The sequence below is a fragment of the Physeter macrocephalus genome, chromosome 13 (assembly GCF_002837175.3).
Source record: "Physeter macrocephalus isolate SW-GA chromosome 13, ASM283717v5, whole genome shotgun sequence".
Lineage (NCBI taxonomy): Eukaryota > Metazoa > Chordata > Mammalia > Artiodactyla > Physeteridae > Physeter > Physeter macrocephalus.
In genome coordinates this window covers 13352312-13379239 of record NC_041226.1, presented here as the reverse complement: position 1 = coordinate 13379239, position 26928 = coordinate 13352312, and the positions used below count along the sequence as shown (strand labels likewise).

The window sequence follows — 26928 nt, the reverse complement described above, 5'->3', positions numbered from 1 at the left end:
GGAGCACAGGCTCCGGACACGCAGGCTCAGTGGCCATGGCTCACCGGCCCAGCCACTCCACGGCATGTGAGATCTTCCCAGACGGGGGCACGAACCCATGTTCCCTGCATCGGCAGGCGGACTCTTAACCACTGCGCCACCAGGGAAGCCCTGAATTTTTTTTTTTTTTTGACAAATCTTGTTTTCTTACCTCCCAACCTTATTAAAGTTTTTATTTAATTAAGCCTAAAAGACTAATAAAAAAATTTTAAGGCATTGTTCTAGATAACCGTTTATCCACCAAAGCTTAAACTTTGAAATACATTTTTTGGACATATTAAACATTTATTACAGGTTTGAAGTTGCCTCCTTTTTTTTCAAGGAATATAAAATATACAGGTAATTGAGTTTGTGTATAAAATTATACTTGTCATATTAATTTAAATAGGATTTAAAATCCTAACAGAATTTTATTTTTTTCTTTTATTTACTTATTTACTTGTAAATGCTATATTTTGTATCTCTAATACACAAAGTCCATTTTTCCTATTCTCATAACTAAAAAAAAATCACTATTCCATCTAATGTTATTGTATTAGTTTGCCAGGGCTGCCATAACAACATACCGCAGACGAGGTGATTTATACAACAGAAATTAATTTTCTCTGAGTCTGGAGGCTGAAATCCAAGATCAAAGTGAGAGCAGAGTTGGTTTTCTCTGAGACCTCTCTCCTTGGCTTGCCAATAGCCCCTTCTCGCTGTACCCTCACAAAGTGTTTTCTCTGTGTGTTGGCATCCCTAGTGTCTCTCTCTCTATCTGTGTCCTAATCTCTTCTTTTAAGGATACCAGTCATATTGAATCAGGGCCCACCCTAACAGCCTCATTTAAGTTAATCACCTCTTTAAAGGTCCTATCTTCAAATACATCACATTTTGAGGTACTAGACATTACCGCTTCTACATATTAATTTGGGGCGGGGTGGGGGGGGGCGGCACAATTCAGCCCATAACAGTTAATAGTAATTCCTTAATATCACATAGCCAATTCACATTCAGTTTTCTTACGGTTTACTACACTATGTATTGGGCAGACTGTATTATCATGCTGTCACTTTAACAAGTTACTCTGTGCCTCTTTATTCAAGTAAACTGGTAGTTAGACCTAAGGGCTTGATTCAATTCAGATTCAATTTCTGTTTTTATGAACATAATTCATAAATATTAATAATATAAAATACACTACATCAGGAGGCATATAATACTTGATCAGCTCACGTTTTGTATTATTAAGATTGACCAGGTGTTGTCAGCCTGATCCATTCCTTATAAAGTTCCCTTTCACTCTTCCACCTAATGGTTGGTTATTTGGCAACCATTAGTTATTACCTCCTCAGCCGTGTCCAGTCTATTAATAGGTTCATCAAAGGAATGCTTCATTTCTGTTGCATTTTTTTTTTATCTACACCATTTCTTTTTAGTTCTTTCTTAGGATTTTCATCTCTCTGCTTAGATTGCCCATCTGTTCTTGCATGCTGTCTATCCATTAGAGCTCTTAGCATATTAATCAGTTTTATTTCTTTATTGAAGTATAGTTGATATACATTATGTTAAAGGTGTACAATATAGTGATCCACAATTTTTAAAGGTTATACTTAATTTATAATTATTATAAAATGTTGTCTATATTTCCCGTGTTGTACAATATATTCTTGTAGCTTATTTTATACATAACGGTTTGTACCTCATTAACCATAGTTTTAAATTGCCAGTCTGATAATTCCAACATCCATGCCATGTCTGGTTGTGATGCTTGTTCTATCTCTTTAAACTGTATTTTTGGCCTTTTAGTATGCCTTGTAATTTTTTCTTGATAGCTAGACATGATGTACTGGATAAAAGGAACTGCTGTAAATAGGCCTTTAGTTATGTGGTGGTAAGGTCTGGGAAGGGGAAGCAGTCTACAGTCCTTGGATTAGGTCTCAGTCTTTTAGTGAGCCTGTGTCCCCGAACTGTGAACTTCACAAGTGTTTCTCAGATTCCCCCACCCACAGGTGAGACACATGGCTACAGTGGGCTGGAATTGGGTATCTCCTTTCCCCCAGGTCAGCTAGGCTCTAATAAAACCAGCAGATTAGGCTCTGGTTTACTAGTTTCCCCTGAGGGCAGGCGTTGTTAAAACTACAAAGTGCTCTGATGTTTTCATCCTACCAGCCTGCGCTACGGATCACACCTGCCAGCCTTTACAACTGCATGAGCCAATTCCTTAAAATGAAGGAATGACTCTAGCCAGAGCAATTAGGCAAGGAACGGAAATAAAAGGCATCCCAACTGTAAGGAATAAGTAAAACTTCCTCAATTTACAGATGACACGATCCTATATAAAGAAACCTTAAAGAACACACACATGCCACCACACAAAAGTATTAGCACTAATAAACAAATTTGGCAAGTTTTCAGAGTGCAAGATCAACACTCAAAAATCAGTTCTTTTTTAATATATCAACAATGAATAATCCGAAAAGGAAATTAAGTAAAAATTCCATTTATAATTGCATTTACTATGGACTAAATTGTGTTCCCCCAAAATTCATGTTAAAGCCCTATGCCCCAATGTGATTGTTTTTGGAAAGAGGGCCTAGTATCCTTATAATAAGAGACACCAGAGCTGCCTTTCTCTCCCTCACCACCACATGAGGACACCCGGAGAATGCAGGAAGACAACTCTCACCAGAAACCAAATCTGTCAGCACCTTGATCTTGGACTTCCCAGACTCCAGAACTGTGAGAAAGAAATTTCTGGGTTAAGGCACCCAGTCTGTGGGACTTTGTTATAGCAGACCCGAACAGACTAAGATAGCATTCAAAAAAAAAAAGGAAATAGATAGGAATAAATTAACTAAGGAGATGAAAGACTTGTACACTGGAAACTACAAATATTGCGAAAAAACATTAAAGAAGAAAAGACATCATGTTCACGGATTGGAGGACTTAATATTTTAAGATAACAATACTTGTCAAAGAGATCTATTAATTCAATGCAATCCCTATCAAAATCCCGGTTGCCTTTTTTGCAAAAATGAAAAAGCTGATCCTCAAACTCATATAAAATTGCAAGGGGTCTGAAGAGCCAAAACAATATTGGAAAAAAACAAAACTGGAGGACTTACACTTCCCAATTTCAAAACTTAGTACAAAGCTACAGTGTGGTGCTGGCATAGGACAGATATATAGACAGAGTAGAAGTAATACTCCAGAAACAAACCCATACATCTATGGCAAATTGATTTTTGACAAGTCCATTCATTGTGGATAAGAATATTCTCTTCAACAAATGATTCTGGGACAACATGCAAAAGAATGAAATGGAATGCCTACCACAGAATGTATATAAAAATAAACTCAAAATGGATTAATGACTTAATATAAGAGCTAAAACCATAAAACTCTTAGAAGAATATAGGGGTGAATTCTGTAGAACCAAAACTAAAACGGAGTCACTTATATTGGGGACAAAATGGAGTTGGACAACACAGGTGCATTAAAGAAAAACGAAACTTTACCTTACCTAATATAAGTTGCAGGAATTTACAGCCCTCCTCAGAAATCAGCAGAGGATGCCAGCCAATCCCCAAAGACCAAGTCTGCTCATGCTATCTTTGGACTTCCTTGTTCCCCTGACACAACTACCCTGATCCAAATAAGGATCAGCTGAAAAAGCCAAATTACTTTTGCATTTACCCTATACACACTCTTTAGTCTGTGAGCAACTCGAACTCGTCGCTCCCATAGCCTCGAGTTTCTTGGCTTGCAGGTTGAAATCCTTGTGATAAACTCACTTTCTGCTTTGTGTAAAACGAAGTGCAGAGATGGTTTTCAACAATCCTTATGACCTTGGATTTGGCAATGGATTCTTAAATATGACACCAAAATCACAATCCACAACAGAAAAAAATAGATAAATTAGACTTCATCAAAAATTTAAGTTTGAAAATCAAAAAACATTAGCAAGAAAGTGAAGACAACCTAGAGAATGTGAGAAAATATTTGTAAATCATATATCTGATAAGGGTCTAGTATCCAGAATATATAAAGAACTCATAACTTAAACAACAAAAAACAAACAACCCAATTTAAAAATGGGCAAAGGACTTGAATAGACATTTCTCCAAAGAATATATACAAATGGCCAATAAGAACATGAAAAGATTCTCAATTAATATCATTAGCCATCAGGGAACCGCAAATCAAAACTACAATGAGATACCATTTTATACCCGCTAGAATGACTATGATCAAAAACAAAACAAGACGAACGTTTTGGTGAGGATGTGGAGAAACTGGAACTGCCATACATTGCTATCAGTATGTAAAATGTCTCAGCCACTGTGGAAAACAGCTTACTCACTGCACAAATATTTAAGCACAGAATTACCATATGACCTAGCAGTTCCATTCCTGGGTATTGACAAAGACTTTCTCCTTGACTAAACTTTAGTCAGGCTCCTCTAAGCCCTCTTAGCCTCTGCTTTAGTATGGGTCTTGTGGGATCTGCATCAACCAGCTGTAGTGAGAATCTAGCTAGGTCAGTTTAGAGAGAACCCCTACCGGGGTATCTGATCACCCTCAATATCTGATCGGATTCTTCATCCCCCCACCGTTAATAGCTGATCATTCTGGTCTGCCTTCAGTTAAGAATCCTTTCAAGTCGGTTTGGCCAGAATTTAGCCCTTACACCTGATATTTTCTTTTAGGCAATTTCCACCCACTGTTTCCCCGCCCCACCTTGGCTATAAATCCTTACTTGTCTATGCTGTTTTTGTAACTGAACCCAGTTCTATGCTAAGGTCTCTTCTCCCTACTGCAATAGTTCCTGAATAAAATCTGGTTTTTTTACCGCTTGAATTACTGTCAGATTCCAGGTTTCTTTAACAGTATATACCAGAAAGAGTTGAAAACAGGGACTCAAAACAATACTTCGACACAAATATTCATAGCAGCACTATTCGCAATAGCTCAAAGGTGTAAACAACCCAAATGTCCATCGCTGGATGTATGAATTAATTGGGGTATATACATACAAATAAGATGCAATATTAGCCATAAAAAAGAATGAAGTCCTGATACTTGCTATAAGGTGGATGAACCTGGAAAACATTGTTATGTGAATGCAGACAGATGCAAAAAGGTCACATATTCCATTTACGTGAAATACCCAGATTAGGTAGATCCCTAAAGTCTGAAAGCAGCTGGGGTCTGCTAGGGTCTGGGAGAGGGAAGAATAACGTTTAATTGCTTAACAGGGGTGAGGAAAATGTTTTGGAACCAGTATGGTTGGTGGTTGCACAACAATGTGAATGTACTGAAGCCTACTGACTTGTGTACTTAAAAGTGTTTCATTTCACATTCTGTGAGCTTTACTTCAATCATCATTTTTTAAAAGTTTATAACCCAACAACCAAAGTTGTTTAAAGGTGCAGAATTACCATCAGACATTGCAATGTGCTCTGGTTATTCCGTTACTGAATCTTTACAACTCTTCAGTGAGGTGTTTCGTTTTATGGCATTAAATTCATTGGCACTTGATTGAAAGACTATCATAGGCTGCAAGACCTGCACTAGTAAATACAGGAATGGTGTCTTTCCCTTTCATGAGGATGGGCTGAGCAAGGAAAGCTTGTTCCAAGTTTCTTTCACTGTAGAAATTAAACAAGGCTCCCTACCTCACAAAGAACCACACGCTACCTCTCGTTTTACGGACCTGGATGCCGGGCCAGCGAAAGCGCTCGTGGGCCTCGCCCCACCACCGGGCCTTAGTCACGAAAGGCGTCGCGGGGACCAGCCCCAGGCGAGAGCATCCTGGTGTCGAGCCTCCTGGCCGCAGCCCCGCCTTCCCACCTCTACCGCTTCCGCCCGCGGTCGCCCGCCCAGCGCGCCAATCGGAAGCGCGGGCGCCGTAACAGGCGGTCGGCTGGACTGTGGCGCCGCGCGGGCAAGGGGGCGTGCGGAGCGAGCGGCGGGCGGGCGCGCAGCCGGCAGCGCGGCGCCGAGGTGGGCGCGTCGCGTTCTGGCCCAGCCAGCGTCGATATCCTGAGGCGGCGGTCCGCACAGGTGGGCTGCGGCGGGTGGCGGTGGCGCGCCTGCGGGGTCGAAGTAGGCGCGCGAGATTCGGGGCGGGGTCAAAGGTGAGCGAGCGGCTTCCCGAGTGGCTTTTCGCCGCTTCCGGGGCCCGGAGCCCGAGGGAGGAAGGCGGTGTCCCCGGAGACGCGGTTGGCCCGGTCGAGCCAGCCGCCCTCCCGGCGGTCCCTCCGTTTCCTCTCGCGGTGCTGCCAAGCCACGCTTTTCATCTTAGTTTTGACTGTTGGGTTCCAGTTACAGGTATTTCCGGAAACTCGCAAGAATTGCGCGTAACGCTTCTTTGGGGGCGGGGTTCTCGGTGTCCATATTGAATAAAGGCTGTTCGCTGCGCTGTGGAGTTGGGGCGTTTTTCAGGTAAAGTCTGAGTTGTAAACAAATGCTTGAGCAGTTGGAGGAGACTCACGTCGATCGGGGAAATCAGTGGGATTGATGGCGACGTTTAGAATTGATTACTGGTGCTCGCCGTGGTTCTCGGGACTTCAGAAATAAACTTGGCGTATAGCTGCCCCTGGAAGCCATCTCCGATAACCACCACCAGGGAGGGGCTGCGTACAATGAAGTAGGACTCCCAATAGAAAGTGATTAGCGCGATTTTCGGAGTCAGATTGGGTACCGTGTACGATGGGGTGATAACCATGATGTAAAAATAGGTCAAAATTAAGAAAAAAAATTTTATTAGTCTGAGCAGAATCGAGGCCTTACTTTAAATGTTTTGCTTTCAAAAATCGAAAAAATGGGTGTTGGATTGAGTGGTCTGGAAGGTTGTAAGATTTAAGAGAAAGAATCTTAATATTAAAGAGAGAGGTCAGAATTCCAGTCTAGTTGTGTGATCATGGGAAAGTCACTAGTTCTGAGAGCCTTATTCTTTAAAATGAAGACGATGATAATTACAATGGTTTTCCCCCAGGGTTCTAGTAAATTCTGTATACAGTCAGAATGTTTGGTTTGTAAGTGGTTATTGGGTTTTTTAGTACTTAGTTTAAATTCACTAAGCCTTCCTCTCCACCATCCCCCGCAATTTAGTGACAAGAGATAGTCATCATCACATTTCGCCTCTACCTAGTGTATCTTCATCTTTAGATTCAATGGTCAGAAAATTTTCACCGTAAATTCATCTTAAATCTTTCATGAGCTCTGCTAGAGTAGGATTACTGTCTTATTCGTTTTTTAAATGATTACTCCTGGAACCTGTATGGTGCTTGTCTTTTTTGGTGGTTTGTGGGTTTTTTCCTGTTTTTTCCACCCCCTCCCCTCCTTTTTTTTTTTCAAACCTGAACTGACAAAACTGAAGTTTTGCGTTCACCCAAAGCGAACCAAAACAATTTAACACGGAAAATAGTGTTTTCTGTCGCTTAAAGATGTGCTCAGCTGTGTATAGACACACAAGGGTGGTTACAAGAAGTTAGGTAAAGAATTAGATTAAAAATAAGCTTTATTTAGCATCACTCTCAGAGCAAACATACCATTTCTGTGGGAGGCAGAGAGGATATAGCAGTCGAGTTCAACTGGCAGCACCTTTGAATCACCTAGGGAGTTCCAAAAATGGTGATCCCTGGACCCTACTCCAGACCAATTAATGAGAATCTCTGGAGGGTGGAGCATGGGTATCCCACTTTTTAAAGGTTTCCAAGGTTACTCTCTTGTGCAGCCACGATGAGAGCTTGTGTGTTAGAGGAATGAGGTTCTTCAGGACTGTATCTTGTTTGCTTGAAGAGGTGAAAGGCTGGAAGAACTGGAGCTGCATTGGAAAATGTAGCCTGGGGCATTTGGGGGAATATAATTAGAGGACTTTTATCAGCAGGTATGATGAAATGTATGATTTGTAAAGTGAACTGTGCAGTGACCAAGGCCAGAGGGCAGGCTGTTAAAATAATCCAGAGTAACAATGAAAGCAGCAACTGTGATGATAGAAGAAATTAAAAAACATTCTCTCCTGGGTGTTAAGCATTTTTAAGAAACTGAGTAATGATTTTAGCTTGCAAACTGTATTTTGCCCTACCTAGTTACAACTTTTCAACAATGAGTGTATAGATTGTCATATAATGAATGTTATCGTTACTAATTATTTTTAAAGGGTCTTAGAAATATATATGCCTCGTAATTTTCCTTGTTAATTACTAAGTAATCTCATATCTCTTGAGAGCTTTATGTTAATATAGGGGTTGTATTATTTTTGCTTTTTCAGTACTCTAAAGGTACGGTTTTCACCCCACTTCATCAACGCACATAAGTTTTCTCCTTTTTGGACCTCTATTTTATACCACAATGGTAAGCTACAGCTCAGTATGTTAATATTCTTAGAATGTTCTCTTCCTTCATCTCGATAAAGGTATCTGTATGAAACAGAAATATTCTTGTAAGCTGCCCAAGTTACCCTAACTGGGAAATTACTTAGCAATCACATGCAAAATCTTCTCTACAAAATAGGGGGCTCATCTCTCAACTCAGTGTTATAATCACATCCAGATTACACAGATAATCTATCTGTCCTTATTTTTGTGAAGTATTAAAAAATAATTACTTCTGTCTGCTTTACTATAGTCCAAATCATTGGCAAGAAGGATGGGTATAAATACAAATAGTTTTAGGGGCATAGGTTTCTCATAGTTTAAAGTTCCTCTTAGTTTAGATTTTTAAAAAAATTTTAACAACAAATGTAATCTGCTTACTGCAAATAACATTTAAGCGGCATTAGTTTTAAACTTCTTCTAATGGCAGATTTCTACTTACCACTTAGAGTCAGTAAACATACTTAGGGCTGGGCATTTAACTCTTGCCATTAAAGAATTAAGGACAAAGGAGAAAAAAATCACTTTCTGTTTTAAAGAAACAGCAGCATTTGGCAGAGAATAAATGAACACTAACCACCATGTTGGATAAACCTCAGAAAACATATATCTTCTCTTCTTGGGATCTTGCATATATATCCTTGCCCTGTTAGAGAAAAGCTATCACAGTGGGGTTCTGACCTTGCCTTATACTTTGCATTCGTATTAGCCAGTCACTTCCCTCTTAAGTATTTGAACGCAGTAGTGAATAAACGATACTAGTGTTTACATATGCAAGTATATCTCACTGGAGCTTTTAAAGTTTTGATATCAGAAGATTAAATATTTACTTGAGAAGACTGGCTATTTGAAATTGTCCTAGAGTATACATTTGATTGTGTTTATTATAATTTTTTCATCTAAACTTACTTGAAGGTTTTTATGGCCAAAACAATTAAAAGAACCTTGTGTTTTTGTCAAGAGTATATATTCAAAGTTATGTTTTTATGTTGGAAAATAGTTTATTCTCAAGAATCTCATCTTGAATCCTGGGAAACAGTTTCGTTGAAATCTGCCCATAAGATATTTTAATAAATTAAATTGGTATAAATTTATTTTAACAACCTTTTGAAATACTGGCATATTTTAGACTTTTTTACTTACTCCATTTTGATGTTTGATATGTAGGGGTTCTATTGCTGTTTAAAAAGCCCAGCTAGGGACTTTCCTGGCGGTCCAGTGGTTAAGACTTCACCTTCCAGTGCAGGGGATGCAGGTTCGATCCCTTGTTGGGGAGCTAGGAATCCCACATGCCTCGGGACCAAAAAGTCAAAACATAAAACAGAAGCAGTACTGTAACAAATTCAATAAAGACTTCAAAAGTGGTCCACATCAAAAAAAAAAGATACAGGTACCACAGTGTTCATTGCAGCACTATTTACAATAGCCAGGACATGGAAGCAACCTAATTGTCCATCAATAGATGAATGGATAAAGAAGATGTGGCACATATATACAATGGAATATTACTCAGCCATAAAAAGAAACGAAATTGAGTCATTTGTAGTGAGGTGGATGGACCTAGAGTCTGTCATACAGAGTGAAGTAAGTCAGAAAGAGAGAAGCAAATACCATATGCTAACACATATCTATGGAATCTAAAAAAAAATGGTACTGATGAGCCTAGTGGCAGGGCAGGAATAAAGATGCAGACGTAGAGAATGGACATAAGGACACCGGGTGGCGGTGGGGGAGAGGGAAGCTGGGGCGAAGTGAGAGTACCATCGACTTATATACACACTGAATGTAAAATAGTTAGCTAGTGGGAAGCAGCAGCATAGCACAGGTGCTTTGCGATGACCTAAAGACGTGGGATAGGGAGGGTGGAAGGGAGGCTCAAGAGGGAGGGGGATATATGTATGCATATGACTGATTCACTTTGCTGTACAGCAGAAACTAACACAGTATTGTGAAGCAATTATACTCCAATAAAGATCTATTAAATAAAACAAAAAAAGGCCAGCTATTTTTGTAATCATATGTATTCTCCGTCCTTAGGACTAGGAGGAGAGGGTCACTTCAACCTTTTCATGATTTCCAAAGTCTGGCAATATTTATTCTTCTCCCTGCCCTCTTGGGATTTTGGTGGGTGCTAAGAGCTTTTATTCCATGCAACTTAGTAGATTGAAGTATTGGAGTCTGCAGAATAAAACAGAAAAATATAGGTTCTGGTAAATAAAAAATGAAAGTTCTTTGCCTCTCAATGAAATTAAAAATGACTGTCATTGTGAATGAAAAATGCTGTAACTCTGTGTGATACCCAAACCACAAAACTAGAAAGAAATCATTGGTGGTGTATTTGCTTAATTTTTTTTTAAATCTAGTACTTTTTATTCTTGGGTATCATTACAGAAGAATGCTATACAAATGAGAAAGACAGTTAACCTTCTTATTTCTCCCTCTTGCCTTACAATAAGGGTCTAAGAAATCAATGAAGGATGGGGATCTACTAGTAGATCTCAAATTGTACATGTAATAATAATACTATATTTTCATCATTTCTAAGATGCATTTGCTTTTAAGTTTTAATTACTGAAGTGATAATGTGTCTACAGTCAGTGACATCTTACAGTTATAATTGGCAACATGTTTTTCTTAATGTTAAACAATAATTCAGGCATATAACTGATGATATCTTAAATTCATTAAAACATGCTAAGGATAGCCTTCATTTATTCTATTTTTGCTAGGCACTGACCTAGAAACATTGTATTATAGTTTCTCTGCATAATATTAGGAATTTCTAAGTTGATATTAGGTACCAACGTAACAACCCCCTCGGTTTTCAGGATTCCTAGCAGCTTAAGGGATTCTAGTCTTTGCTTCACTTTAATTGCATACCTGATGGCCAGTATATTTTCCTGAATGGTGCTCTTAAAATGTTGATGTTTATAAAATGGTAGTAGTTACTATATCCAACCCTCAGCCCTGTATCAGCTGCACAAGCATGGCCAGAGAAAAATCATGGTAGCATTTCTTAACTAATTTGTGGTCATAATCAGGTGCCTGAGACTGCATATATTTTCTTTGTGCTATATCTTGAGCATACAATGGGGTGGGTGGAGGAGAGAAATAAAGAAAAATGTTAGACCTGTTTTAGAAAATAAAACACATTAAACACTTAATTAGAAAATGTTATATGTATATTAAATTATGTTTGTGTGAAAATAACTAATATTACCAAATACACTATTTACTTTTTACAGCAGCAAGCTTTAGAACTAGCTTTGGATCGTGCGGAGGTGAGGCGTGACTAAGTTACATATTGAAATAGTGTTGTCTTTAATCGACAGAACTCAGTTTTAAGAGATTTTTGTATGTGACTGTCAAAGGAGTACGTTAATATTAGGACGAGTATGCAAAATTTTCTGTAAATACATAAAAACTACCAGATGATGTTTGGATCGTCTGTTACTTGGAATGCTCAGATAATAATGCTGTGGAATAGAAATTGAATAACACAGTGGAATAAACATTTGAACAAGGACATAGAGTTTCTAAAATTATGTTTTCTGTTTTAACAGATATTCTAACTGCTCAATTAAAGGGGAAAATAGCTCAAATATATAGAGTCCTTGTAATTGGGTATGCTATGCATATATTCTGAACAACCATAAAACATTGAAAATATTGCTAACCTGTGAAATCACAGTGGTGAAACTCTTATGATTTTGCTTATAATATAGCAAGTAAATATTGTGCTAAATTTTAGTGCAGTTTAAATTTCACTTGTTTGTAACATATATTTAGAAATTAAGTAGGGTTCCCTAAAAGGTATGATTTAATATGCATCAGAGACTTGAGTGACTGAACAGCCTTTTTAGCCTTACACGATTTATTAATACAGTTGTTCATGCAGTATGCAAAAGACAAGCTGTTTTCTTAAACTTCTCTTTTTTAGTATGTCATTGAAAGTGCCCGACAGAGACCTCCTAAAAGGAAATACCTATCTAGTGGAAGGTATGAATGCTTAATTAATTGATATCTTAGACTCACAGAAATATGATGATAGCCATCATTTATTTCATTCTTCCTAGACACTGAGCTAGCAATATTATATTCTGGGTACTTTGCATATACTGTTGACCCTTGAACCATGTGGGTTTGAACTGTGCAGGTCCACTTATTTGCAGATGCTTTTCAATAGTAAACACTACTGTACTTCATGGTCAGTGGGTAGTTGAACCTGTCGATGCAGAGGAACCATGGATACAGAGGGCTGACTCTAAGTTATATGAGGATTAACCCCTGTGTTGTGCAAGGGTCAACTGTATTAGAAATTTCTAGGTTGGTTTTAGCTACCACATCCAGCCCCACTTCACCCCCAGTTTTTGGGAAATTGGAGGAAAAATTACAGGAAAATTCAAAATGTTTATTTTATGATTATTATATTAACATTACTTTGTATACTGCCTTTGTTTATTAAATTTTAGAAAATCTATATTTCAAAAACTTTATGATTTATATATTGAAGAATGCGAAAAAGAGCCTGAGGTTAAGGTAAGTATAAATTTTTTATGTTATTATGACTTTTTAAATGTAGTGGAAGAGGGAAATTTGAAGGCATTAGATTTGAATGATTTATATTTTTGTTAGTGAACAAATATCTTTTCTAACCAGACTAGCCAGTTCTGCAGCTAAACCAGAGCTCTGGCTAATCTGGCACCTGGCAGAGATCACCTACTTAGGTAGCAGAGGGGAACCATGTTTGCTGAGTAACAGACTATCTCATTAGAAGAAGCAAAGCCACCATATATATTATCTTTTGCATCTTTTTCTTCTTGAGAAGTTATTTGTAGACTGAAGACAGGAGGCAATTAACCTATTTCTTCATGGTGAGTTGCACTGGAAAGTTAAAACTATTACAGGATATGTGGGAAATTTAGATGTGATAATAAAAGGTGAATTTGGTCAGAAAAATTAGTTTATGCCCAGGTTAACTTAATTCATTTTTATTTAGCATGAAAGTAGGGGCAGTAGAAATGTAATAGAAATTGATTTCTTGATATCTTTTGGACCCTCAGGTCATAAGGGCCTTAAAGGGCTCTACTGAGCTTTTGTCGTCTGTCTTTAAAAATGAATACCTCTTAGGCAAAAAATTAGTGGAATTCCAGTGGTATCTAACCTTTAAAATCTTTAGGAGAAAAATGATTGTGAAACCATGAGTAAATCTTATGGTATGGTTTCCATAAATTCTATTGAGGTATAGTTGACATACAATAAGTTGAGTATGTTTGAAGTATACATTTTATAAGTTTTGACGTGTATTTAAAAAAACAAAATTTGAATAAATTTGAAGATCTAATTGGCTTTATTAAACGATTCATGAATTGGGCAGCATCTCATCTGGCAGAGATACTCTGAGGAGTTGCACAACATGGAAGGCTTTTATTGTAAGGAGGGCAGGACAAGGAAAGAAAATCATCAGCAAGGAAAAAATGAGAGTTCATTGGAGGAAATTAAAAGGGCCAGAAATGACGGCTTTTTGTTGGCTGAGCTACAGGTGTTTTCCGTTGGCTGGGCTGCAGTCCTTTCCCGTTCACTGAGCTTGTTGCTGGGAGGAAGAAAGTCTCCCTTCCCCTAGTTGGGGAAGTAAAGTAGTTGCATTTCCTGTTTGGGAGTTCAAGGTAGTTCTCTTCCTGGTGGGATCAGTAACTGATGTCTTCCTGTTTGGGGTAATTGATGATGAGTGGTGGGGCAGCAGAGCTCCCTCTGCAGTCCTTCCCCACTCCAGTTTTAGTTGAGGTTTCCTTTTATTAATTTTCACAGTATACACCCATAAACTGTCACCACAGTCAGTATAATGAGCATATCCATTGCCTCAGAGGCAGAACTAAGGAGAGATACATAAATGAAGATGCTAAATTGGGGTCAGCCAGCCATTGTCCACCAGCCAGATCTGGCCCACAGCATGTTTCTGTAAATGACCTTTTATTGGAATACAGCAGCACCCCTTGATTTATGTCTTGTCTGTGGCTGATTTTGAGGTAAATAGCAGAGTTGAGTAGTTGCAACACAGACCATATGGCCCACAAGACTAAAGTACTGTCTGGTCCTTTAAGAAAGACATTTTCTGACTTCCCATCAATGTGGTTAAAAGTTGCTTTGCTTTGCGTTTTAAAAATTTATTTTCAAAATGCAGTTTTTTGATTCTATGGTGACTATAGATCAAGAATTTATAATTTCTTTCTGCATATGACTATATATACATATATATGCATGTTAAATATACTCAAAGTGGATTTGTTTTTTGATATCATGAAAATATTCTATTGACATATCTTTCACAAATAAGATTTGATGAAAAGATTTATTATATCTATAAGTGGGTTTCATTTTAAATCATATACATTTCTAAAATAATAGATTTTGATGTATGTGTATTAGGTTCCCTGATAGTTTTTTGTTTTTTTTAGCAAAGTGGTTTCAAAGGAGCTGTTAAATTGAATTTACAGAAAATTACTTAAATTACTTACGTCCTTTTAACCAGTTAGATATTTTTGGGTTTAACATTTCAGCTGATTAGAGCTGTTGAACTTGTTTGGATCTAATTTAGGCCATAAAATATTTAAGAAATGTGCTCTGTAACAGTACAACCAAAGAAAATGCCCCAAATTATTTATGTAGATTTATACTTAATAGAAACTAATTATACATTATAGCATCTTTCTAAAAAATATTTACATTTAATGGTTTTCCTTTTTAAATATTTTTAATATTTGCTACTTGTGTACTCAGGTACATATTTCATATTTAAGTGTGTTTATTGTTTTATATATAGATCACTAGTTTTTCTTTGTGATATTAATTCATTTGCCTAAAACATAGTAATAGATCAAAATGAAGTTTACACAGATGTGGAAGGAGTATCAAAGATTAACTCAGGTCTGATTTTGTTAAATGATTGCATTCTTTGTTATGCTGGATTATTTTCATGAGCTCTGCCTCTTTTTAAAGCAGAAATTAAGAAGAAATGTGAACTTGTTAGAGAAGCTTGTTATGCAGGAGACATTGTCATGTTTAGTGGTCAACCTATACCCAGGAAATGAGGGATACTCTCTGATGCTCAGGGGAAAAAATGGATCAGGTAAGAACTTCCGGAGGGCAGCAGCCACAAAAATCCCTCTGCTAGGTGGGATGTGCTGTCTTTTAGAAGTAGCTTCTTAACCTGCTAAATGATCTGTCCTTCAGATCAGTGATGACTTGATCAGTGAGGACTTTGATTACAAATTGCTCTCTTTATGATGTTTTGTTAGAATATTAGAAGTTACCTCTAGTGTGATTAGCCTTCTGGAATTTGAGAAGTATTCTGACTGAGGTCTTTGAAGTTAAATTATAAAAGACATAATTTTAAAATACTTGTCAAAATTTTCTTTTGTTCTGTTGCTATTTATATATTTAAGATAGCATCAGGTGTTAAGGTATGTTTTTCTTCTGTGCTTTGAATATACTTTGAGTCTGAAGCTTTCAAAATTAAGCAGATTCACTGCCTTTTGAATAGTTTTCAATATTTTATTCCTATTAATGTGAATATGAAAATAGAGTTTTAAAATATAAATACTCTTAGATTTCACTAAAGAGGCATTTAAACTTTGATACAGTGATGATACTATGAGTTCTACAAGGAACTTACCTAGTTAAGAATTTTTTCTTGTGTTGGTTGTTAATTGTATAACACCAAGAGAATTTTGGTCTATAAGTAGTCATTTTTCAGAAGTGATACCAAATTATCCCTCTGACTTCCAGATTAGATTAAGCAATCTTCAAGGAACTTTGTAGTTAACAGATGTTGGAATTTTATCATATTCTGATTACTGCTGGCTGTGATTTGTACTGATTGTTGTGCCAGATGTTTTTCCATAGTATGTTAGGTGTTTTCTCCTTTCTGCTCTAAAACTGTGTATGGTTCATCAAGTTTTTTAGCAATATATAAGGTGATTTATTTTTAAGACTTAAATAAAGAAGGACTTTAGGAGAGCTTTTGGCTTTATTCTCTTTATTTTTTATCAGAAGTTACTTCAGTTATTACCTAGGCTTTTTGGTGAGGCTGATCACTTTCTGAAACTTTATGTTTTAAAATTAAGATTCTGAGACCATTCGACTGCCTTATGAAGAAGGGGAATTACTTGAATACTTGGATGCAGAAGAATTACCTCCTATTTTGGTTGATCTCCTAGAAAAATCTCAGGTACAAAATTTTTCTCTTTAAAATGTCCTTAGAGGGCTTCCCTGGTGGCGCAGTGGTTGCGCGTCCGCCTGCCGATGCAGGGGACACGGGTCCGCGCCCTGGTCCGGGAGGATCCCACGTGCCGCGGAGCGGCTGGGCCCGTGAGCCATGGCTGCTGAGCCTGCGCATCCGGAGCCTGTGCTCCGCAACGGGAGAGGCCCGTGTACCACCACCACAAAAAAAAAAAAAATGTCCTTAAATTTGCTAGATATATGTTGTTTTGTGATGGGTATTTAGTTGTATTCTCACTAGTGCATGGAACATGAAATGAGACATTGTATATAGTTATATGAAAATTGGTTTATTGTGGGATATTTATCCTTTAGGCTCTACTGAAATGTTTAGATTTAGTTGAGTCTTCTAAAATTGCTATAACAATTAACTCATCCACTGGAAATCTCCCTATAGCTACAATCAAGAAATTATGGGAGAAACTGCTTACTTTCTTGGCTTTCCAGCCATACTATGGTAGTTTACTGAGGAAAAAGAAGCCATCAGATGGGAACTCCCGTTTCCTCCCAGCATCCCTATATCTCTGTCCACACTTTCTGCCTGCCTTCCTGTTAAAATGGATGAAATAAGCTGTTCCTAAGGCATCTTCTCCACTTTATGTTCTGGATCCTTCTCCTGGTCTTGCAACTTTAACCTTCCTCTCTTCTATTATCTATTTTCCTCTCTCTAGTAGATAAAGAATATAAGCATATTGTACCATCTCTCAACTTCTAAGAAAATCCTTTCCTGTTCTCACCTTAATTGGTCTCTTAGCAAAGTTCAGTGTAAATAACTTCTTCCTCCTTGAAACACCCTTCTTTTGGCTTCTGAGACATCACCTTCCTGGTTTTTCTCTTCCCCCTAGTCTTTCAGTCTTTTTTGCTGTCATCTCTGTTCCCCCATAAATAAGTTCAGGGTTCAGTCCTAGGAATTCTGTTCTTTAGTAACACCCTCTCCCTGGATGATCTCAAACAGCTTAATGGGTTTAAAAAAATGACAGTTAATCCCTTGCTTATCTCTATCACAGTGACCATCCCACCAAGATCCAAACATACATATTTACTGGGATATAGATTAGGTTCTTCAGACTTACCATGACAAAACAGAGCTTTTTATTTTTACCTCCCAAACCAGTTCTATTACCAGTCTTTCCAATCTGACAGATAACTATACTCTCACCTTTCACATTCAGTCCACCAGCAAATGTCTGCTGTACCTTCAAAATATATGGTCATGACCTTCTATAGTTACCTTCCTGAACTTCCTGTTTTCATTCTAGAACCCTAGAAATCAGTTTTCCACAGACAACCAGATTAAGCTTACAAAACAAAAACCAAAAACAACAACAACACAGTTCCCTGTTTGAAGTTCTCCAGTGTCCTCTCAGTGTACAAAACCCATGCCTTTCTGTTTGTCTTCACCTCTTGGTTCTCATCCCCACTCATTACACTCCAGCCATCCGTGACTTCTTTCCATATTAAAACACACCAAACTTATACCTGTCTTATTCATCTGCTCTTCTGTCTGCTCTTCTGCTCATCTGTCCCAGATGTCTGGCCCTTCATTGTGATTCAGATCTCAGCTGAAAATTACTCCCTCAGAGAGTTCTATCTGAGCACACAGTCTAAATTAAGCCCTTCCCTATTTTATTTCCTCTGTAGCATTCCCTGTCTCAAGTTACCTTGTTTATTTGTTTACATGTTTATTGCCTGTCTTACCACACTGAGAGCAAGTATCTCACCACTTTATCTATGAAGCTTCTTGGATAGTGCGTGACACAGAGTTCACATCGTAGTGGCTCAGTAAATGTTGGTTAAAAAGCATGAGCATAATAACGACTGACAACATGGAGGTCACAGTACCCACTAAAAGTTCTGAATGGTGAAAACACACAATACCATAAGTGACTGTGGCAAGTGATAATTAGCAAGACTTGAGTGACAGAGATTCTTACCTTTGGACTTAGAAAAAGGACAAAAAAACAGTATCTTTAACAGAGATTATTATTTGCATTAATGTTAGCTTTCCTCCTGTTATTAGTAAAGCCTATCTTCTGGAAATTTTAGCAGAGCAAATATAGCAGTTGTATCTATAAGCTGAAACTCTGGCATGGTTATTGACAATTTATAATAATGACAGGGTTAGCAGAGTACAACAGTGAGCCAGTGAGTGTCAAGAAGAAAAGCAAGGACTTAACGTCCTGGCGGTCCAGTGGTTGAGACTCCATACTCCCAGTGCAGGGGACGCGGTTTGATCTCTGGTCAGGGTACTGAAAAACAGCGATACCAGTGATCTGTAACATTAACAGTATACAAATGCCAGATGTCATTCTATTACTAGCAAACAGTTAAACAGTGTTAAACTGCTTTTTGAGTCATGATGAACATGAACAGTTGCTTTTAAAGGGTTTGTATGGTGGTAAATCCACAAGGAATTCCATTTAAGAGTATGTGAGTGGTCAGAAACATTACATAAGAATGTAAAGAACCTGAAACATTCAACGTAAACCCACTTATTTAGGCTTTTGAAAAATGACATCTACTTACATATTTTCACTCAAAACAGGTTAATATTTTTCACTGTGGATGTGTCATAGCAGAAATACGTGACTACAGGCAGTCCAGTAACATGAAATCTCCTGGTTACCAAAGTAGGCACATTCTCTTACGTCCAACAATGCAGGTAAGAAATGTTTAATTAAGAAGTATTATTTCAGATTTTATTTGGAGTTTTACTTATTAAATGTCTTCATATGTTTGTATGCCTATACATTAATGTGGTTTTTTAACTTTTATTTCTTCTAGACTTTAATCTGTGATGTACATTCAATAACAAGTGATAACCATAAATGGACCCAGGTTAGTTCTGTTTTTTAATCCCAAACAGTAATATATAGGATGAAACAATATTTACTAAGTTAAGCAAAAGATATTTTCTGCTCATAATTCTATTTATGAGTAAAGTTTGGGATTGATTTATGAGCTTTAGAAGTTAAGGGTCTCCACAAAGATGCAGTAATCCTTCAAGGAACTAAAACAGTTCAGTCCCAGTTGCTTTTAGGGCATAGTATAATAGAGTGAGGCTGACCTCACCCAACGTGAAACATAGTTTTGTATCCCCTCTCAAACAGAATGTTTTGTTGTGGATACAAATAGATGCTGATTTTCAGTCATCTAGGATTCTAAAGCCGACCTAGCTCATCTTTTTGCCATCCGTACTGGTTTTAGCCCTAGGGGACCTCTCTTACCCGGAGAATAGCCAGTTAGTCCTCCAGCGCTGGCTCAGTATATATGAGGTGCCCACTCACAAGAGTGTTCACTTATTTCTCTGTTACTACAAAGAGGTATAGTTAAACTAAAGAAAATATCAATAATGAGAATTATTCTAGCTGTGAAATATTATAAAATAAGATTCAGTTCATCGGTAACTATCAAGTGTGTTGTAGTTTGGGCTGTAATCTTTTTGTTTACAAGAAGGTTTAAAGCTATTAAAAGAATATTCAAAAACAAACTCACTGGTCATCATTGGAGGTTCTTAGGGCATTGATTTCTTACTCTGAAGATTGGTAAATAATGGCAGAGACCAAAGCCTTTATTCTGCCTTTTCAAGGAAAATTCCTTAGAAAAATTTCAGCTAACAAGTATAAAAGAAATGATAGACTTTTAAAAATGTCATCAACTTGGAAGTCTTAATGAATTAATGAATCTAGATGGCTGTATTTCTTAAATGTGAAAAACCTATAGTCTGACTAAACCGTCTGGTGTAAAAGTGGGACAGTCAATCCTTGTGTGCCTCCTTGTGTGGCAGACGAGAAAGTATACAGTAGTACTGTTGAAGAGCTCTTGTTTTAAAAATAGAACCTTAACTTAAATCAAGCCTCTACATCTAACCAACAGTTTAAAAGTAATTTATGGAGTAAGAGAAACCATTAAATGACATGGATGAGGAAGCAACCAGCCAGACCCAGTTAAATGATACCCTGAGGAAGCAGTTGCTCAAATCCCAACAAATTAGTTGCATGAGAAAAGAAAAAAAGATGGGGGAAGAGGTGATCGTTACAGAATTTTTTTAAAAAAATGTTTGAGAGATAAAAACCGAATACAATGTGTAGCCCTTGTTTGAGTTCAAATTCAAACAGACCAACTAAGAATACACTTGAGATAATGGGAATTTATCTAGACTGGATATTAGAGGTCCTTAGCGGTTAGCAGTGCATCCTAAAGGATTTTTCAGATGAAATAATACAACATCGAAAATGTATTTAAAATTACTCCAGGAAAACAAAGAAAAACAACAAAAAAAGTTAGAGGGGTGGTTAAATAAAATTGGGTATTGGTACGTGGGTGTCATTATATTTCTGTTTTGTATATTTTTGAAAATTTCCATAATAAGTTGAATAGACCTAGTGAAAGAAGCAATATTTCTTTTTTGAAAAAATTTTTATTCAGCAGTAATTAATTGATTCATTTGACTTTTAAAAAATTTAGTTAATAGCCATTAAAATATTTCAGAGTTTAAGCAAAAAAAAAAAAAATAGGATGCAGTAAAAGTAAGTTAAATGATACTGGTAAAAAGCCTGTATAAACTTTGGAATTGGTGTATATAGTTTATACAGTATTAGTGGAGTCATTCTTATTCTTGTAATGAAGTTAAGCTGAGTATAGAATGGGACTGTTATCTCAGTGAAAGTGCTGTCATCTATCTTGGTCCTATAAGCTTTGTGGGGACAGAGGATTGTATCTTTTCTTCATGATTTATCCCCCCCATCTAGAACAGTGTCTTACACATTGTAGTAAATATTTGTTGGGCTAATGGATAGACATTCTTATAATTTGACCACTTTGTACCAATTACTGAATTTCCATTAGTAGTTTCATTATGCTGTCAAGTTTCTAAAGTTTACACACTTATGTTGGAGCTTGAAATACTGTATTTTACTGTACTCCTTAGCAGAAATATTCCAAGGAATATCTCTAGATTAAGTGATATGTATGATTTGAAAATCTTAAATCTGGTATTGATATATGCTCTTACATATTTCAGGAAGACAAACTTTTGCTTGAGAGCCAACTTATTCTAGCTACAGCTGAACCACTGTGTCTTGATCCTTCTATAGCTGTAACCTGCACTGCAAACAGGCTGCTCTATAACAAGCAAAAGATGAACACGCGCCCAATGAAACGGTAATTACCTTTGTGGAAGGGTAAATCAAAAGAGAGCTAGAGCAGTAGCTCTAAATTTTGCCACTTTTGGTATCTTTTCCCTTTAAAGAATAAATGTGCTCTGATTTTTTTTTTTTTAATATTTATTTGTTTATTTATTTGGTTGTGCTGGGTCTTAGTTGTGGCTCGCTGGCTCGTTGGTTGTGGCTCACCAGTTGCCTAGTTGTAACACGCGGGCTCCTTAGTTGTGGCATGCGAACTCTTGGTTGCAGCATGCATGTGGGATCTAGTTTCCTGACCAGGGATCGTACCCAGGCCCCCTGCATTGGGAGTGTGGAGTCTTAACCACTGTGCCACCAGGGAAGTCCCTGATTTTTTAAAATTGGATTTTTAATTGTCTTTTAATACTTTTATTGTGTAAGGATTAGGATTTTTAAAATATGTACTCTGCTTTATATTGAAGTGATGCATTTTCTGCATTCTTTTGAAGAACAAGCTACCTATAAATTCAGTTTGTTCACCAAAAAGATAGATATTCTGAGAAGAGACAGGTATGAGCAGAAAGAATAATTTATCACTTCCTAATACCAGTTTAATTTTTGTTAATAGTACCTTTAAAGATACAATTTATAATTTCTTTTAGAGATCTGGGAAAATGATCACAGTTTGAGAAGTCAGTTTCTAACTAAATGCCTTTCTATAACATGGTAATTTGTCTTAGAATGTTTTAGCTATCTCTTTTAGTTAATAAAGTAAAAGAATGCATATTAATTCAGACTGCAGTTAAGAATGCCTATTAATTTGGTCTGCAGTTATAGTAGGCTCATCATTAAGTTACCTTTGCATAATTGTTTGAGTTGCCCACTTTGGATCTTCTTCATGTTTGAAGGGGCTGAAATACCTACCCATTTTCTAAATTCCCTGCTTTACTACGGAAATAATATATTCTGGGGAAAAGGTGCAGCTATGGAAATAGTGAAATAAGTCCATATAGTATCCATTAGCAGTCCTATAGTCTCCTAGTATCTCTGTCCACATCTCTCCACGCCCACTGCCAGTGCCTTAAGCCAAGCCACCATCATCTTCATCTTAACTTCTGTAATAAATTACTTCCTAACTGGTCTTCCTACTTCACCTTCGCTCGCTTCTGGTCTGTTCGCCATGTAAGCAAACCACAGTAATGTTTTGAAATCCTCAAAGCCAACCATGCCACCGCTTGCTGAAATTCTTCTAAAACCATCCCATTGTACTTCACATTCAGTCTAAACGCATTATCATTCATCTGCAAGGCCCCTGCCTTGCTCTTTGACCTCATCTCCCGTTGTGTGGACCCTGATGCTCTAGTCCTACCTACATTTTTCTGTTTTAAAAATAAGCCAGGGGCTTCCCTGGTGGTGCAGTGGTTGAGAGTCCGCCTGCCGATGCAGGGGACATGGGTTCGTGCCCCGGTCCGGGGGGATCCCACGTGCCGCGGAGCGGCTGGGCCCGTGAGCCATGGCCGCTGAGCCTGCGCGTCCGGAGCCTGTGCTCCACAATGGGAGAGGCCACAGCAGTGAGAGGCCTGCGTACCGCAAAAAAAAAAAAAAAAAAAAAGCCAACTTTGTTCCTGCCTCCGCACCTTTTAAAATTCCCTCTCTCTGCTTCAACTGTTCCTTCCCTGATCTTTCCACAGCTTGTTCCTTCTTATCATGTCTCAGCTCACGCATCATTTCTTCAGAGTCCTTCCCTTCCCTAATGTTGCCCTCTCTATCACGTATTTACCACAGTACACTGGTTTTTCTCCTACTGCTTATTGTTATCTGGAATGATCTGACCTGTTTACTTGTATATGTATGTCTTCACTTCTGGACTATCAGCTCCGTGGTAGCAGGAATTTTGTTAGTCTTGTCCATTTTTATTTCACCAGTGCCTAGAACATTCCTTGGCAAGTGACAGTGTTCTACAGATATTTGTGATTTAATTACACATTTAACACCTACTAATTTAAACCATGTTTATTCTGAGTTTCTTGTATTAGCTTTGTGTAGTTCTAATCTCTTATTATTTCAGGTGTTTCAAGAGGTATTCCAGGTCCTCTCTGAATCGGCAGCAGGATCTGTCTCATTGTCCACCTCCTCCTCAGCTAAAATTACTTGATTTCTTACAAAAAAGAAAGGAAAGAAAAGCAGGTCAGCATTATGACCTCAAAATTTCTAAAGCAGGAAACGTAAGTATGTATTTTTAAATGAAGCTTATTATTATGCCAAATGCCTTGCCTTATTTTCAGTGTTCAGTGTATTTATTTGTACTCTCTTTAATTTTTTAGTGTGTGGATATGTGGAAACGGAGTCCCTGTCATTTGGCCATACCGTCTGAAGTGGATGTAAGTCAGTGCATGAATTGCACGTCCTTTCATGTAAGGTTCCTAAGTTTGACTAATAGTAGCTTAAACTTTGGGAAAACAAAGACTCTTACTACTTCTTTATTTATTTATTTATTTTATTGAAGGAAAGATTCTTTAACTTCAGTAGTGCTTTACAGTTTTCAAAAGTTTCACACGTGATTTTATATAATCCCATAATAACCCTTTTTTCCCCCATTACCCCTATATTGCCCCTCCCCCCTTCCTTTTCCCCACTGGTAACCACTAGTTCATTCTCTCTATTTGCGCTAAGACTCTTCTTAAGTCAGCTGCTCATTTTCAGAAGCTATTCTGTTTTCACATTAACTTGTCTAAAAATGTACTCCTTAATGTAGGTCTGTGTTTAGAGCAGGAATAATAACCAAAGTATTTCAAATGTGTAAAAAGATGGTACATATTACATATGCATTAAATGACTGATTTTTTTCATAATATTTCATCATAATTTCCTTATAATGCTTCTTTTCTCACTGGCTAAATTTAAAAATTAATAATATTGGAGCAGTAGCCAAGATTAGGAACCTTGGGTGGTATTCTTTGCTGGCCCATGAAACACATGAACTATAAATGAGCAGAGACAGGAAAGAGATCTTTTGATGGGAGGTCCCATATTTCTTTTGTTTCCCCATTTCTCCTATTTTTATTATTCACTCAATTCTTTAGAATTGGTCAGTTATTTTAACAGATGTTTGCTCTGTGCATCCTTCCCAGGCTAGCACATGTATAATTCTTATTACCTTTGATTTTTAAAAAATTGTCAAAAGCATCAGAAGTACACTGTATATACAGCTCAAGAGAGTAAGCCACATTATCTTTCAGTAACTTATGTGCCCCTCAAGGAACGTGGCCTGAGAAGAGATGTTTAGTGTAAATACCAAAGTGGGGGATTTAGCTTGGGAGGGCAGTCTGCATATCTAAAGCAGGGCTTCCTAAGAATCACATGGGTTGCTTGTTAAAATGCAGGTTCCAGTTCAGCAAGTCTGGGCTAGGGCCTGAGATCCTGCAATACTGAAAAGCTCCTGAGTTGGTGGCACTGGAGTCCACAGACCACGCCTTGAGTAGCAAAGCCCTAATAAAAAGTTTCTCAGCCTAACTCGATCAGTTGAAGCATCTAGGATACCAGCTAAACATACACACTTAAACCCTCACTTCAGACCTGCTTACTGAATTAGGTCTCCAGGGGAGGGATATGGGAATCTGAATTTTCACCAGATGCCCAAGTGAATCTGTTACTCTTAGAATCATGGTTACCAGGAAGATGAGAACTTTTGGTTCACACAGACTGGTAGGAGATACATGGAATATATGGTTCAAGTCTGACTAGAAAAAGGAAAAGATTTACAAAAATTTTTACCAATTCTAATGTAACTTCCCTAGTCTCTTCCTAGTTTTGTCCACACTTTTACATGACAATTCCTGTTCCATTAAAGACCCAGCCAAAGGAAATGATCCAGATCCTGGTCCTAATCACCTCTCTGACATTCCAGTTTTCCTAAAAGTCAAATGTGATATCATCTTACGGAGCATAAAGAAGAGGCACTGTCCAAAACGGCAGCTGTGTTTATTACATTTATTTAATGGCAAAAGAGATTCTAATTTTGTTTTATTTTAAAACCAGTTGGTCTAATTGAATAAATATCAGGAGAATTTTAAACTACTTAAGCATAAGTAGTTGGTGTTATTAGCAATTCAAGAATTCTTGTGCTAAAAAGTATAGTAACCGAAAGTGGGGTCTGGCTGCCCACCACTTAAAAGCCAGTAAAGAGGCCAGGTTGGTGGAAAGGAAAGTTTGTTTTATTTTGGACGCCAGCAGCTGTGGGGAAGAGCAGACGCCTGTCCAAAGGCCGACTACCCCTCCTGACAATCAGGGAGCAAGAGCTTCTATACATGGAGGGAGGGGGCTCCATGCAGAAACAGTACAGTCAGCTCTGACAGTCGTCTTGAAATTGGTCATCAGTGGTCTGACCAGCATCATCTCAATTGTTTTAGGGACAGTTAATCTTCACTTCTAGGGTCAGTTTGTTCCCATTTCTTTGAGGCCAGTTCTCGGAATCGTGGCAGCTTATGTCATGGCTACAGCCTGGTCATCATGTAGTTGACTTCTTCCACCTGGTGGGGTTACAGTATCTACAAGACAGCTCACAGGATAGGGCTCAGAGTATTATCTATAGCCCTTGAGGAGGAACTAAAGGGCCTTGACTTTGCTCCACGACTAAACTATTATTATTTGGTCTCCTTGACTGTTTTCCTTTGTTTCTGCATTTTCTTAACTTCTCTGATTAAACTTATTCTTTGGCTAAAGTTTTTGCACAGACAAAAGCAGGGGGGCGGGGTGGGGGTTGGGTTGGGGAAGGGTCCTGCCCCATTTCAGTGTATTGTATTAAGTTACTTAGGTTTTTCTCTTTGGTCATAATACTGATTTCATTATATCTGATGTCTCTTGATTTGATTGCTTAGGTGGAAAAATATGCCAAAGTGGAAAAATCTATCAAATCTGATGACTCACAACCAACAGTCTGGCCAGCCCATGTAAGTAACCATTGCAGTCTCCATTTCTAATGATGCTGTTTCTCATCTGGGATCTGAATTTATTAGACATATAAAGTACAGTAGCCTTTATTTTGGGATCTTCTTTTGTTTGTTTTTTTAAAGAACTTTCTGGGAGTTCAGTGAATTAAAAAAAGGAACAACGATTTAGTTTTGTTT

General features: G+C 37.7%; 1 protein-coding gene and 1 long non-coding RNA gene across 19 annotated transcripts in view; one reads left to right on the top strand and one right to left on the bottom strand.

Moving 5' to 3' along the window:
* The window catches only part of LOC114487481 (uncharacterized), a 440556-nt gene extending 434692 nt beyond the window's left edge, over nt 1-5864 (bottom strand). For all 4 annotated transcript variants that reach the window (XR_008619003.1, XR_003682611.2, XR_003682613.2 and 1 more), the window contains exon 1: nt 5738-5864. This is a non-coding gene — a long non-coding RNA (uncharacterized lncRNA). The remainder of the gene's footprint in view (nt 1-5737) is intronic.
* A 340-nt stretch (nt 5865-6204) lies between these two features.
* The window catches only part of SUPT20H (SPT20 homolog, SAGA complex component), a 38761-nt gene continuing 18037 nt past the window's right edge, over nt 6205-26928 (top strand). For 5 of the 15 annotated variants that reach the window (XM_028497910.2, XM_028497907.2, XM_024126040.3 and 2 more), the window contains exons 1-13: nt 6208-6468; nt 8300-8382; nt 11648-11683; nt 12343-12401; nt 12875-12941; nt 15399-15528; nt 16526-16629; nt 19225-19341; nt 19464-19517; nt 21703-21842; nt 23871-24027; nt 24127-24183; nt 26680-26751. In XM_028497910.2, coding sequence (XP_028353711.1) covers nt 8380-8382; nt 11648-11683; nt 12343-12401; nt 12875-12941; nt 15399-15528; nt 16526-16629; nt 19225-19341; nt 19464-19517; nt 21703-21842; nt 23871-24027; nt 24127-24183; nt 26680-26751 — 996 coding nt within the window. In that variant the 5' untranslated portion in view covers nt 6208-6468; nt 8300-8379. Of the gene's footprint in view, nt 6469-8299; nt 8383-11647; nt 11684-12342; nt 12402-12874; nt 12942-12991; nt 13277-15398; nt 15529-16525; nt 16630-19224; nt 19342-19463; nt 19518-21702; nt 21843-23870; nt 24028-24126; nt 24184-26679; nt 26752-26928 lie in introns of those variants that run through there. The other 10 variants (XM_007128876.4, XM_028497906.2, XM_024126051.3 and 7 more) reach the window with 7 other exon arrangements.